The sequence below is a fragment of the Marmota flaviventris genome, chromosome 11 (assembly GCF_047511675.1).
Source record: "Marmota flaviventris isolate mMarFla1 chromosome 11, mMarFla1.hap1, whole genome shotgun sequence".
NCBI classification, from domain to species: Eukaryota; Metazoa; Chordata; class Mammalia; order Rodentia; family Sciuridae; genus Marmota; species Marmota flaviventris.
This window is the reverse complement of record NC_092508.1, coordinates 992162-1006155: the sequence shown is the minus strand read 5'-3', so window position 1 is coordinate 1006155 and position 13994 is coordinate 992162. Positions and strand designations below refer to the sequence as shown.

Sequence of the window (13994 nt, the reverse complement as noted above, 5' to 3'; positions counted from 1 at the left end):
GCCCGCTGAGAAGGCGGCCCGGGAGCCACCATCACACCTGGCACCTCTGACCTGAAGACCCCTGGTCAGCCACACTTTACCCAAGTCCTCGCCTGGTCTGGCAACATTCTCAGGTGGGATGCGTTAAAACCTGGCCCCATTTACAAGGAAGCCACCAGGGCCCAGAGCTTCCGTGGCTGGCCAGTGGGAAGGTCTTGCCTCTGAGGGTGAGGGACTTGCCTTTTCAGGCCCACATGGGGGAGGGTCTGAGGGGCGGGGATCTAGGAGGCTGGAGAGGCAGAGGTGGGCAGGGACTCTGCATGCAGGCCCTCCTGTGGTTGTGGAGCCTGTGGGTGGATGGGGTGGCCTGGCTGCAGGGAGGGAGCCAAGGGTCTCTGGGTCCCTCTGGGCCGCCTGATGGGGCAGGCTCAGGCCTCCCTGGGCTTAGCCCAAATCCCTGGTCAGCAGAGGGAGTCTAGGAGGCCAGAGCCAAGAGCTGGGCCCAGGGGAGTGCTCCAGGCCCCACCGTGGGCAGCCCAGGTGAGGCTGGTCCTTGCCCACACGATGTCCACAGGCCCGTCTCCGCCCTCAGCGTCCGGCACAAGCAGAGCCGGCCGGGCTCTGGCCCAGTGTGCCGCCCACACGCACCTGAGATGGCCTGGACGGCCACGCGGAGGAAGCCCTTCACCTCGCCCTTCTCGCTCACGATGGCCACGCGGTGCACCAGAGGCACGGGGTACAGGAGGTTGCTCAGGTAGACGAAGGCCCTGGGGAGCAGAGGCCGCGATCAGGGGCCACCCCCCACGCTCTGAGTGGCAGCAGTGACAGCACGGCCGAGGACAACATGACAAGAAGCTGCGAAGCAGAGCCAAGCCGCGGGGCAGCCAGGGTGTGGGAGCGAGGCGCTGGGCAGGGGTCGTGGGGTGTGCAGTGCTGATGAGACAGGAGAGGCACGAGGGGGCCAGGGAGTGGACCTCGGTGAGCAGAGGGCACAGCCCAGCAGAGCCCAGGTGTGGCCGTCCGAGAAGAGAACGGGGGGGGGGGGGGGGGTTTCAGCCTGCTTCAAGGACCGGAGGACCTGGTGGGTCGGGTGCAGCGCAGCTGCTGTGACGTCCCTTCCCTGGCCAGCCCTGCTGCTCACGGGCCTCAGCCTGCTGGCTCCATCCTCCCGAGCCCCTCCCACAATGCAGCCTGTGGTGGGTGAGAGCTACTCAGAGTCAGCCAGTGCCCAGGGTGGCTGGCCAGTGCCCTGAGGACACCCCAGACCCCGCACAACCCCACCTGACCCGTTAGTGACCCAGAGCTCCAAGAGCCTCTGTTCCCAGCCAGCAGTTAGCTGCCCCAGCTGGTGCCAGGACTGACCTGGGCAGAGGACATGGTCACTGGGGTGGCTTCTGCATGCCCTGAACTAGCCAACATGTAGGGTCACAAAGGCAGCCAGGATGGAGAAGACCCTGGAGGACCCTGTGCCACCCAGCCAGGTGGGCAGGCTGCTGTGGAGAACGCCCCCACTGTTCAGGGGCCCCTCCTGGATGGAGCACCCTTCTAGGAATGGGGTCATCCTCCTGGGAACCGGAGCACCTCCTGGGTGGAGCACCCTCCCGGGAACAGGAGCACCTCCTGGGTGGAGCACCCTCCCGGGAACAGGAGCACCTCCTGGGTGGAGCACCCTCCCGGGAACAGGAGCACCTCCTGGGTGGAGCACCCTCCCGGGAACAGGAGCACCTCCTGGGTGGAGCACCCTCCCGGGAACAGGAGCATCTCCTGGGTGGAGCACCCTCCCGGGAACAGGGGCACCTCCTGGGTGGAGCACCCTCCCGGGAACAGGAGCATCTCCTGGGTGGAGCACCCTCCCGGGAACAGGGGCACCTCCTGGGTGGAGCACCCTCCTAGGAACAGGAGCATCTCCTGGGTGGAGCACCCTCCCGGGAACAGGAGCACCTCCTGGGTGGAGCACCCTCCCAGGAACAGGAGCACCTCCTGGGTGGAGCACCCTCCCGGGAACAGGAGCACCTCCTGGGTGGAGCACCCTCCCGGGAACAGGAGCACCTCCTGGGTGGAGCACCCTCCCAGGAACAGGAGCACCTCCTGGGTGGAGCACCCTCCCGGGAACAGGAGCACCTCCTGGGTGGAGCACCCTCCCAGGAACAGGAGCACCTCCTGGGTGGAGCACCCTCCCGGGAACAGGAGCACCTCCTGGGTGGAGCACCCTCCCGGGAACAGGAGCACCTCCTGGGTGGAGCACCCTCCCAGGAACAGGAGCATCTCCTGGGTGGAGCACCCTCCCAGGAACAGGAGCACCTCCTGGGTGGAGCACCCTCCCGGGAACAGGAGCACCTCCTGGGTGGAGCACCTTCCTAGCAACAGGATCATGCTCCAGGGGGCATCCTCCTAGGAATGGGAGCACCTCCTGGGGGGCACTCCAAGGAGTCACCTTGATCAGGAAGGGCCAGGTGAGTCACACTGGGGTGAGAACAATCAGCTCAGCTCTGCTTTTAGCCCAGAACCTACCCACTCAGCCACCTGCCCTCCTTTCCAGGTAGAGCTGACTGGGCATCCAGAAGAGGAGTGGGGAGGTCCTGGTGGCACCGGCTCAGGATTTGGACACTGGGGGGGCTCACAGGAACCTGCCAGAAAACCACTGCACCTCCTGGGCTGGGGGGGAGGGTCTGCTACGTGTCAACCTGTTGGCTCAGGTTCCCAGAAGTCACATGGGGGCCCTTTAAGTCCCCTAGGCATAAATCAAAGACCCAAGGAATAACGGCCCCAGCAGGTCTCTGAAGCACAGGGCAAACACCCTAAGAGCAGGTAGGACGCTGGAGAGCTGGCTCCCGACACCTGGAAGGCCAGTGGCCAGATGGGGCCCACGTAGCAGCGCATCCCCCTTGCTGGCTGCGCCTCTCTCTAGGGGCACCAAAGTAGAGCGAGGCCTGAGTTGGCAGGCATGACCTGTGGACTGTGGAGTCAGGGCTGGGACCTGCAGGTCCCCGACAGCTCCCAACCAGGCCCTCCAGGTCCCCCACCTCCCTACTCGGTCAGCACAGCCAGATCCTGGCCTTTCAGAACCTGCTCCTGTCTATGGAGAAAGCCCAACATGGTAGCACCCACCACAGTCCTCATGCGAGATGCAGCCACACAATGCCCCAGAGGGAGGGGCTGTGGGGTAGAGCCTGTAGGGACCTCTTGGTTGGAGGCCCAGAGGTTAATCATCAAAGGGCCACTGGGATCTGTGGCCAAAGCCTCCCTCTTCTCTAGCCCTTGACCCGTTCTGGACATTCTGAGGGATACCCTGGCAGAAGTCTGAGGACCCAGTGATAGCTCCGGTGTCCGTGTTGGAGAAGGCAAAGGGGCATCTGTGGCTCTTCCCTCCAACCCACAGACCCCTGCCAATCCACCTGGAGATGGTGATGGACCCACTCAGACCCCTAGTGGCATTAACCACCCCCAGTGGCAGCACCAGCCTTGAGGGGCCACAAATTGAGTCTTGAAGACCCCTGTCCCTGCTCCCATGGGGACCCCATCCAGCGCATGCACCCAGAGTTTGAGCAATGGGACCAGGTGGTGCCGGACTCCAGGGACCCACGTCGGGGGCCTTGGGCTTCTGTCCAGCAGGGACTGTTCTCCAGGACTGGTCTCATCAGCCCTCCTGGTGCCAGGCAACCCAACAGTAGTGCCAGGTACTCTGGGGACCAGACAACTGCCCCAGTCCTGACCCTGACAGCACAGCTCTGCTACACCCACCTGCACAGCCGGCTGCCCTCAGGGCCTGGAGGCACCGTCCACAGGTACCCTGGCAAGGTGGGCTGAGGGGCCTGGCACAGCGCCCCTGGAGTGGGTGCTGAAGGGGCCCGGGGTGCACAGAGCTGACACCTGCCTCTCGCTGGCTCAGCATTATCACCTAGTGCTGGATACTGCCCTGGAGCCTGGGCTCGTCCCCCTCCCCCAGCACGGCCCAGGAACTAGGCTCCTGCCCGGCCCTGTCTGCAGCGCCATCTTACCCACTGTCTGTGTGCCCCTCTCCTGGAGGCACCTAGGCCTCCGGGGGAAGCAGAGGCCTCGGGCCCACTTCCTCAGCCTGGACTGTGGACGACAGCACAATGGCTTCCCCAGGTCACTGGGCAGCACCACCTCCACAGGCAGAGCCCCCAGGGACCTGAGCCTGGACGTGGGGAGAGGCGCCCGGCTCTGGCAAGAGGCAAGAGCACCTTGAAGCAGACTGAAACAGAGGAGAGGCGGGGAGGGAGGCGGGAGCCGAGTGGCGAGCGGAGGGAGGAGGCAGCGCTAACCGCAGATTGGTGAGGTGCAAGACGCATGCTGGGACCCAGGGACGCCTTTCCATAGGGGACCAGAGTGGGCCACCCAATTTTGCTTAAGCTTTGGAGAGAGAGCCAGCAGCTACCAGAAGGATCAAAGGAAAATCAACGGTGGGGTCCTTCCCAGGGCTGGGCCTGCTTAGCTGCTGAGCGGGAGAAGCCAATTCTTGCCAAACCCAAAGATGGGGATGATTCCAAACGAAGCCTGTCACGACCTCCCGTGACACAGGGGGCCAGGCCTCTCAAGGACAACTTTTGTTCCGTTTGGCAGTTTTGTAAAATCTCAAATCCACAAGAGGGGGAAAACGTTGGAAGGACCCAGCTCTTTTCTGCTGAGACTGCAGGGCCCACACCCCATTTCTCCCCTATTCTTGTCCCTGCACGCCCTGACCCCTGGCTACCTGACACCCGGAGCCACTCCCCAACCCCAGCAGGAGCTGAGGTCTGGCCCTAGAGCCTGGGGCTTGGCGAGGGGAACCTGCCTGGAGTCGGCCGGGCCCGGCAGAGTGAGGTCCAGGCTCGGACATCTGGGGGGACATCACCTACTTGTGTCTGGCTCATCTCCTGATGCCAGCCTGGTGACAGTCAGGGAAAGCCAATCAGAGCAAGTCCATGGCAGGCGCCATGGGGACCGGCTGCCTTCACAGGGGAGGGGGCTTTCCTGCCATCTCCTCCACCTGGGAGCCCAGCCAATCTCCTGATCTGCAGGGGCTGCCCCCAGCCTGCGGGTCAAGTTTTCTGGAAATGCCTGGCCCCAGGAAACCATCTAACTTCAAGAAAAGCTGCTGAGGGCTGACGGACACCTTTTCGTGTGGGAGCACTTTGTTCCCGTCAGGAGCCAAGCGTCTGACAGCGGCACTAGGCTGCTGGACCTGCCTTCTGCTGTCTCCATCCCTCCAGGAGAACAGAATGAACAGTGGGTGCCAGGTCCACCTGCAGGCGGGATGTCTGCCCCAGGTCTGGGCTTCCCCACAGCCTCTGCTCCACCTCCTGACCTTGGCCACTCCTACACCTGGGGGCTGTTAATGACCAGCTCCTGCTGCAAAGGGCAGGTGCCCAGAGGGCCCTGGGCCACGGGTCCATCTCTCCCTGTGACAGCCTGGGAGAACACCCTCACCTCTGCACAGAGGCAGGGCCTGCCAGGCCCCTCATGTGGGGCAGTAGAGGGGGCTCTTGCCTGCCCTAGGCTGACCCCCAAGTCCTGCTCCTTTCCCCAGAACAGAGTGGCGCTGGATGCACACAGGGAACTGCCTTCTCTTTGGAGTGACTGAAGCCGCCTCAGTGGGATGAGCTGGCTCCACTTGGGGTGCCCCTTCCTCACCTCTCACCCCAGTCCTTGCACAGAGACTCATAGGGTAGAACCTGGGCACCAGGGCCAGAGCCACGGCCAGGTCCCAGGTTTCCTGCGGCCTCCGTAGAAGCAGTTCCACCTACAGGATCCAGTGCCATGGGCCGGTGGCCACCCTGCGTGCTCCAGGGCTGCTTCTTCCCTAGCTGGACCCCGACCCTATACCACTCGGCCAGAGCATTCATCTCCAGGAGGGGAGTGCCCATGGGGCCGCCGCGGGAGCCCCAGCTCCCTCAGGCCCTGCCTCGGAAGGCCAGCCCCTCAGCCTGCCTTGGCTGGGAGGGTCCGGGGTCACACCCTGACGCCTGATCGTGCCCACAGCAGTGCTCCTGTGCAAAAGAGCTGGTTCCTCCCCAGCATGCTCTGCTCAGCCTCACCAACCTTCCTACTAAACTGAACAGGGGGGGCCGGTCGTAAAACGGGTCCCGGCCGTCGCACAGCGTGTGCTCCGGAAAGACGTCGTCCTCCAGGTCCTCCTCCTCCTCCTCCTCCTCCTCCTCCTCCTCCTCCTCCCCCACGCTCTGCTCCTCGGCAGGCTCGGTGGCGTCGGAGTCGGGGCTCGAGAAGGTGGGGGAGGGGGTGAGACCAGCCATGCGCTCGCTCATGCATGTGTTGAGAAGAGGGTAGCTGTTGCAGCCAGAGATGACTGGACTGAGGTTAGTACGACAAGACAGAGAGAGGTTAACACCAGCTACCCGCGGGAGGCGGCGGCCGGGGCACGCATCTGTGTGAACCCAACCCAGCACACGCACCACCGAGAAGGCCGCTTTAAAGACAGGAGGACCAGAATCCCACCCCAGCCCCAGGCTTGAAGCAAACCACACGTGTGGTCAGCTGGAAGGCTCCAGAAGGTTCTGGAAGGCACCAACGGTGTGATGGAGAACAGGGGTCCTAGCCAGGCATCCCCAAGGCCATTGTGAAGACCTCAGAATGCCACTGTCGTGTGGGGTCAGAGGCTGGGCACAGACCCCAGACCAGAGACCAGGAAGGAGGTGGTGGCCTCTATGGCCTCTAGGGCTTGGGGGCACAGCCCTGCCTCTGCGTTCTCACCCCACAGGGCACCGGCCCAAGGCCCCAGCTGCTGGGGAGTCTCACACAGACTGGGCAGGGTGGCAATGGTGAGACCCAGCTCATGCCTGAGGTTGCGGCCCACAGGTGTGTGGTGAGGAGTGGCGGGGCGGGGGACGGGGGCCTTGGTGGGGCAGAACAAGGCGGAGCAGAGCTCCCTCCTTGTGTCAGGGCCAGGACCAGTGGGGTCCAGGCCTGGGAGGAGGCCGCTCTTCCCACTGCCCTCTCGCTATCACATGCTGTGCCAGGGCAAGGAGGAGGCGCCCACCTGCCCACCAGCCGGAACCAGGGGAAGCGGTCATAGAAGGGGTCTCCACCGGTCACCACGTTGTCGCAGTCCTCCACCACGCTGGAGGGCACCTCCGCGGCCCTGTCGTACATCTCGCGCATCAGGTCCAGGCGCTGCCTGTGGGGCGCAGCACACTGTGTGGGCCGGGGCCAGCCACCGTGGGCCTTGCACAGAAACCCCCCAGATCCTCGGAACTGGCCAATCGGGAGACGCACTTGCAGTTAGACAGGCAGACTCACCCTCCTGAGCCCACAAGCCTGCAGCTGGCCTGAGGGGTGCAGGGACCCCCATGGGCAGCGACTGGAGGAGAGGCAGGGACGGGGCAGGGGAGGACTAAGAAAATGTCTTCGAGATCATGCTCAGGTGAGCGGCAGTGCTGGGCAGAGCCCAGGGCTCAGTGCTCAGAACCACACCCACTCCCAGGGGACACCCCTGCCTGGGGCAGGCACCCTGAGCATGGAGCCCGGAGGTCTGCAGGGTGCTCATGTGTGGACCCCTGTGTGTGTGTGTGTGTGTGTGTGTGTCTGCCAGGGTGCATGGGAGTGTGCCAGATTGTGTATCTACCATTGTGTGCGTGCAGTGTGTACCAGTGCATGTGCTGATGTGTGTATGTGTGTCTACCAGTGTATCAGAGTATGAGTACTGGTGCATCTACCCGTGTGTGTGTCTACCACTGTGTACCAGCATGTGCGTGTATCTACCAGAGTCTACCACTGTGTGTACGTGTCTTGTGTGTGTGGACCAGTGTGCATATCAGTGTGTGTGTGTCTGTGTCCACCTGTTGTATGTGTGTATACGTGTGTGTGAGCTATACAAGAGAGGAGAGTGTGGATCCCATGATTGGTCTTCCATGTTCTGATGTCTGGACACTGGGGACTTTCTGGTGGGGAGAGCCCTCTGCCACCTCCCACCCCGAGCCTAGCGGTTCCTGGAGCCCACCTGTCACACACAAATGAATGACTCGGAGTGCCCCTGACCTCCTCCCTCCCTGTTTCCCACAGGCCAAGCCGACATTCCCTCTGTCCCACGTCACCAGGCCAGGAGGCGGTCAGAAGCTCTGGCCTTCCTGCTTTGGCCAGCCCTGGTGCCTCCCCCCATGCCCTGGGTCCCCTCCTAGCAGCTGCAGGGACATTCTGCTCTGCCTTCAATGGCATCTGCCCCCGCGCTTTCACGCGGTCGCCTTTCATAGAGGAAGAACAAGCACAAAGCACAGTGAGTCCGCAGGCCACGGAAGCCGAGCCACAGGGCCAGCGGCTCCTGGGTGGTGCAGCTGCTGTGGGAGGGTGCAAGGGAGGAGCCAGGAGCCCAGTCCCCTCCTGCTGCCCCCAAGCTCCTGGCTCTGGGGACGCTGATCCCACCCTCCAGGCCTGGCTGTGCCCATCCAGTGCCCCACTGCCCACAGGACCTCCAGGGTCATGACCCTTCCCTCCCTTCCAGAAGGACCGTCTTGGCCTCTGTGGGCCTCAGTCTGCCTCCTCTTACTTCTGAGGTCTGACCACAGCACTGGTAAGAGGATGCAGATTACAGGAGACCCCCTGTGTGCCCTGTGCGAAGGTTGAGCCTGGCCCTGGTTCTGTCCTGGAGGAAGGCCCGCCCCACTGTCCACTCCAGCTGCCCACCAGCCACACCTGAGCTTCTCCAGCGTCCAGTAGTGGGTGGCCCCGTTCTTCTGGTCCTGCACTTCCACGGCCACTATCGTGCGGGGGAAGGGCCGAGTCTCCCGGTCTCTGGCAGCCTCTGGGGGCAGCAGGTCTGGCGGCAGTGGGGAGTAGAGGGTATCCGTGAGGAGGACAAACTGGAACTGGACCTGTGGAAGATGGCCTATCGTCAGTCCCTGGTGAGTGGAACCAGGTCCCCAGTGGGGCTTCCTGCCGACCTCAGAGCCTTTGACGGGTGCCCATGGGCACTGGGCCTTCTAGCCACACTGCAGAGGTCCTGCTCCCCGTGTCCCCTCCTGGCCAACACCTACCCTGAGCAGAAAGGGCAAGCTGTCCATCTCAGCCAGTCCCAGACCCTCCTTCTGCTGCCCACCCCGGGGCCAAGGTCAGGCAGGGCCCTTCTGTCCACCTTGGGCTGAGAGGCGACAGGACGGGTCTGGCCAGCAGAGTGAGCACCCACCTTTTTCTTGAGCTCGACGCTGATCGCATTGGCCTCCTTGAGGAAGATGGCATTGCCCCACAGCAGGTCCCGCAGGGACGTGAACTGGTACCACTTCCACTTCCGGAAGGCCCACAGGGCCAGCTCACACTCGCGCTCTGTCCACTGCACTGTGGAAGAGGCCACAGGGTCGTCAGAGACGGGCAGCTGTGTTGTCCACTGTGCCCAACCTTTGGGAGGTCCAGGCAGCAGGGTCGTGCTGTGGGAGCACAGGCTGGCTCTGTGCCCAGTGTGCACAGAAAGGTTACTCCCCTCCAGGGGTGCAAGGGCAGGCTGGCCTGGTGGGGGACTGGAGGCCCCAGGTTCTGGTCAGCCCCTCCCACTCAGGGCCTGGGCCTGGGGCTCCATGCTGGGGACCCCGATTTTAAAGAGAATGAAGAAGCCAGTGGAAAGCTCTGCAAGTGAGCCATGTGGAAGGGCCCAGGTGCCCCAAGATCAGGGGCAGTGGTCCCGAGCACCAGGCTGAGGTGGGGGCTGGGGTCGTCTGCCAGTGGTAGCCAACAGGCCACGCAGGCCAGCAGTGGGGGACGGGGCCCCAGGAGAGGAGGCAGGAGAGCAGGCCAGGTGCCCCCGGAGCAGGGCTCCAGGCCCCCCAGGGAAAGGGCGTCCTTGGAGAGGGACACAGTGGCCCTTGGTCTCCACAGGTCACATGGTGAGGCACATGCCAAGCGCTTGCCACCTCAGCCCTGGCCACCCGTCCACACCCACATGTGCGTGCACGGCCGTGATGCCTGCTGCTGCTCGGCCTCCAGAGCCCCGTCTCCACGTGCTCCCTGGCCAAGGGGGCCTCCCCCTGGGGCAACAGGCCGCCTCCCCACTCAGGCCCTCACCTTCGTCCTCGGGCTCCTCCTCCTCCTCGTTCACCTCTGGGTAGTACCTCGAGTCCATCTGCTTCTGCAAGGCCTCCAGCTTGCTCTCGTAGTCCTGCAGAGAGAGGCCAAGGCTTGGGCTCACCGGGGAGACGAGGGGGCCCTTGCACAGAGGAGGCTGGGCAGACAGAGGGCAGGGAGAGAGGCCCCCAGTGTCCTCACCAGCCTCTGCTGCTCCAGCAGGTAGGTGGCCTCCTCCCGCTCCCGGCGGTACTGGTCCTCCAGCTCCTGGAGCCTGCAAGGGGGCAGCAGGTAAGCGCAGCAGGCCCACAGGCGCGGCGGGCAGCGGCCTGCCCCAGGCCTCACCTCTGCTCCATCTCCTGCTTCATGTCAATGCCCTGCTTCTCCAGCAGCTCACGCTGGGCAAAGGCCCAGTCCACAGGCTCCGCCGGCGTCTCCGCGCAGGGCGTGCGCTCCCGTTCCTGGCGGGCCTGCTCCGGGTGGTTGAACCGGAACACGTGGCTCTTACCCATGATGATGCGGTTTCCTGGGGGACAGAGGCAAGGCCGGCCTCAGTGGCCATGAGAGAGAGGGAGAGGAAGGAAGGGGGTGCAGCTCCTGCCTCTGTCTGGCCCTCCCAGCACTCCAGGGAGGCCCCCACGACCAGGAGACCCACTCCAAGCCCCTCTCCTCCTCAGCCTCTTCCTTCTCTCCCAAATCCAGCCCCTGGGTCGCTCCCTGCTCAGCAGCTGGTGGTCTGCTGCGGCCTCCAGTGTCCCTGTAGAGTGTGGCAATCACCACTCTGGTCCCCCCTCCCCTGTGCGCTCGGCCAGGGCGTTCCCTGATGTGCAAGTTGTGGCTACTGCCAGGGCCGTGGGTCCACAGAGCCTTCTCCCCATCACTCCCTCTGCACAGGAAGGGCTAGGGCAGGGCTGCCAGGCCCAGGGTGGGAAGGCCACAGATGCTGGTCCTTAGGGCAGCCAGAGTGTCAGAGGCGGAGCGCCGGAGGCTGACCTTGGTCCAGGCCTGCCCACCCAACCCCAGTCCTGGACCCCTCTCAGGACCCACGCATCTACAGGGCCCCTGGGGCAGTGCCTGCTGATTTTGGACAGTCCTGCCTGTATGGCCCCTTTGAAGCCCTCACTTCCCCTGTTCTGCCCTCACCTGAGCCTCAATGTTTGCAGTAAGGTCCCCTCAGTCCCTGCTCAGCCCCTAGCCCGGCCACCCTCATCCAGTCACTGCCTCCGGCCTCCCTGTGCTCAGGCTCACACACCGGGTGGGAACCCCAAGCCAAGGTCTCCCCTGGGCGGGCCCAGAACCTGCCCAAGGCTCATGGGCAACAGAACAAACCCTGAAATGACCGAGAACAGTAGCAGCTGTCTGTCTAGACTGCCCACCCCAGGTGATGAGCCTCCACGGCCTCCGGGTATTCTGGTGACCCTCCAAAGTGCCCTTAGGGACCCAAACGCAGGATTTTGGAGTGCTGAAGACTCCTAGACAAGGAGGCCCTGAGGGTGAAGGCAGGTTGGGTCACCTCCCACCTCCCTACCCCTGGGGTGGACGGAGGGACCTCCTCATTCCCAGCCAGAGCTCATTCCTGGCCAAGGTTGATTGATGGTCAGTTTAACATGTCAGCTGGGCCAGGTGACAGCAGCCAGTGACCCCAGCAAGCACTGTCTAGGTGTTGCTGTGGAGGTGGTCCTGGACATGTGGTCAACATCAGCAACCAGCTGACCATATGTGAAAGAGAGTTCCTCTACGGTGCGGGGGCCTCCATCAATCAGTGGAAGGCCCTAGGAGTGAACAGAGGAAGGAAGATCTACCTGCTGATGGTGAGTCCTCTCCTGCCCAGGAGATTCGGGCCTGCTGCCTGCCTGGGGGCTTGGACCCTCCCTGGCCTACAGCCTGCCACTCACCTAGGCCATGTCTTTGAACTAATCTTCTTAAATGTGTACGGGGGTGTCCCTCAGCCAAGCTCTGGCCATGGCTGCCTATGCACCCTGCTCCTGCTTTCTCCAGACTGACCCCAGGCAAAAGCCAGATGGCACTTCCTGTCCAACTCCCCTAAAGAAGGGGATTTCTGCCACGTGCACCTGGGTTTACACCAGGGGCACCAGGATGCTCACATCTGGACAACAGGCCAATCCCACACCAACTGACCACGCTGCCCTCCAGCCCTCTCTCCCAGCCCAGCCCACCAAGTGTCCATCCTGAGCCCGGGGAGGAGCCTCTTCTGGAGCGGGTCCCACCTCGGCTTCCCAAGCAGCCCCAGCCCACTGTGGGGTCCCCGTGTGCAGACCGGGCTCTCTGCTGAGGCCCAGTGCCCGGTGGGGCGTGGGGAGGCTCGCAAGCTAGTCAGGAGCCCACAGCCTGCAGAGCCGCCACCCACGGGCCATGGGCTGTGCCCACAGGGGGCTTCACACGGAGAAGGGGTGACTTGGGCATTGGGATAGGGGCTTCCCCTGATGCCCTGTCCACTCCGAGGTCCCTCTTGCCCTTGGCCATACCTGACCGCAGGATGCTGGGCTCAGTGACTTTCTTGCCATTGACGTACGTGTCTGCCCCCTCACAGGGCTCCAGGGTCACCACGGCTACAAGACAGAGACAAAGTCAACTTAGAGGGACTGTCACTTCAGCAGCTCAGCTTTCCTGCCCTGGGCAGGAGGTGGGTTCTCTGCTCATTCAGTAGAGGAGGAAAGTGACCTCTAAGAGGGAGCTGTGTGTGTCCAAGACGGGGCTGGCGAGGCCATGCAGGGCTCCACAGCCAGGGCCCTGCCCAGGTCTCCAGGTGGGTAATGGGTAATACAATGGCCGACTCTCCCCAGTGCATCCCAGAGTCCTCTGGCTTCACCCCACCCGAACTGGAGAGGACAGACGCTTTGGGGACAGAGTCAGGGAGAGCTGACTGTCGTCAGCGTTGCTCAAGGACACTAAGCACCATCCTCCTGAGCTGGCCAAGTGGACAGTGAGCTCCACTCACAGATCTGCAGGTCACAGGCTGGTCAGACTCCCATTGGGAGCTGCCCTGACAGCCACGGACATCAATGTAGCAGGCCCATCCCAGAGATGGGCAACGCCACCTTCTGGAAGGCAGCCGCTAGACAGGCAAGGAAATGGGCAGATGGCCGCTCCACAGCCAGCAGGAAGCATGGTCCCCAAACAGCTCTCCAGCCTGGACCTGGGCTCTCCTCATGGCTCACTGTCCTGCTGCCGGAACACCCCCACGCTCCCAGACACATTGCCAACCTCCCACGTCCCACCCCTCGTCTTCCAAGACACTGGGCTCCCTGGAGCAGCCCTGGCCATGGGAGGCACCAGGCCCTCCCTAAGTACCCAAGGGAGTTGTCCCCAAGGCTGTCCTCTGCCCAATGCATGGCTTAGGCTCCTCTAAGAGACCCCTCTGGGGCCTGGTCAGCAGCACGGGGCAAGAGGGGTGGGGAACACACACCTTCACTGCCTCCCCTGGAGTCGCTCCGGAAGACACAGTGCTCCTCCTTGATGAAGTGTCCGCTCAGGACAATGTCCTGCCGCCTCTCGGCATCCTCCCTGCCCACTCTGGGGGGTGGGGGCAAGAGGACCATTAGCAGCATACACAGGTCCAGCACACCCATGAGGACACCCACTGGCCCACCTGTGCCCACAGGCAGCCTTGGGGAGGCCCAGCTGGGATCTTTGGGGAAATGCCCCACAAGGGCATTGTGAGGGTGCTGGGCAGTGAGGGGTGAGAGGACCCCAGTGCAGCCCAGCCTTGGGATCGACAGCCCAGAGGAGACACAGGGTCACTTCAGAAGCAAGCATGGGCAGCAGTATTGCTAGAGCAGGTGACCAACTTGATGGCCCTCTGTGGGGTAGCACAGGCTGGTAGGAACAGGGAGTCCCCCACGCCCAGCCCACCCTACCAGTGCCCACCTGGTGATGCCGTCCTTGATGTAGTACAGGAGGCACTCGGACATCAGCGGGTCCTCGTTCAGGTTCACAAGGTGAGGAGTCTGGGGGTAGGAGATGGGATGGCCACCTCTCCCAGGGCCACT

General features: G+C 63.4%; 1 protein-coding gene across 18 annotated transcripts in view; it reads right to left on the bottom strand.

Moving 5' to 3' along the window:
• Positions 1-13994, bottom strand: part of Kif1a (kinesin family member 1A) — a 64432-nt gene that overhangs the window by 31821 nt on the left and 18617 nt on the right. For 13 of the 18 annotated variants that reach the window (XM_034637197.2, XM_034637198.2, XM_027951726.2 and 10 more), the window contains 10 exons: positions 13873-13952; positions 13412-13518; positions 12471-12554; positions 10330-10510; positions 10186-10258; positions 9985-10078; positions 9116-9264; positions 8626-8804; positions 6977-7114; positions 628-746 (listed from right to left, as the gene is read on the bottom strand). In XM_034637197.2, the coding sequence (XP_034493088.2) occupies positions 628-746; positions 6977-7114; positions 8626-8804; positions 9116-9264; positions 9985-10078; positions 10186-10258; positions 10330-10510; positions 12471-12554; positions 13412-13518; positions 13873-13952 (1204 nt within the window). Of the gene's footprint in view, positions 1-627; positions 747-6021; positions 6292-6976; positions 7115-8625; positions 8805-9115; positions 9265-9984; positions 10079-10185; positions 10259-10329; positions 10511-12470; positions 12555-13411; positions 13519-13872; positions 13953-13994 lie in introns of all 18 variants that reach the window. The other 5 variants (XM_034637193.2, XM_027951725.2, XM_034637194.2 and 2 more) reach the window with 2 other exon arrangements.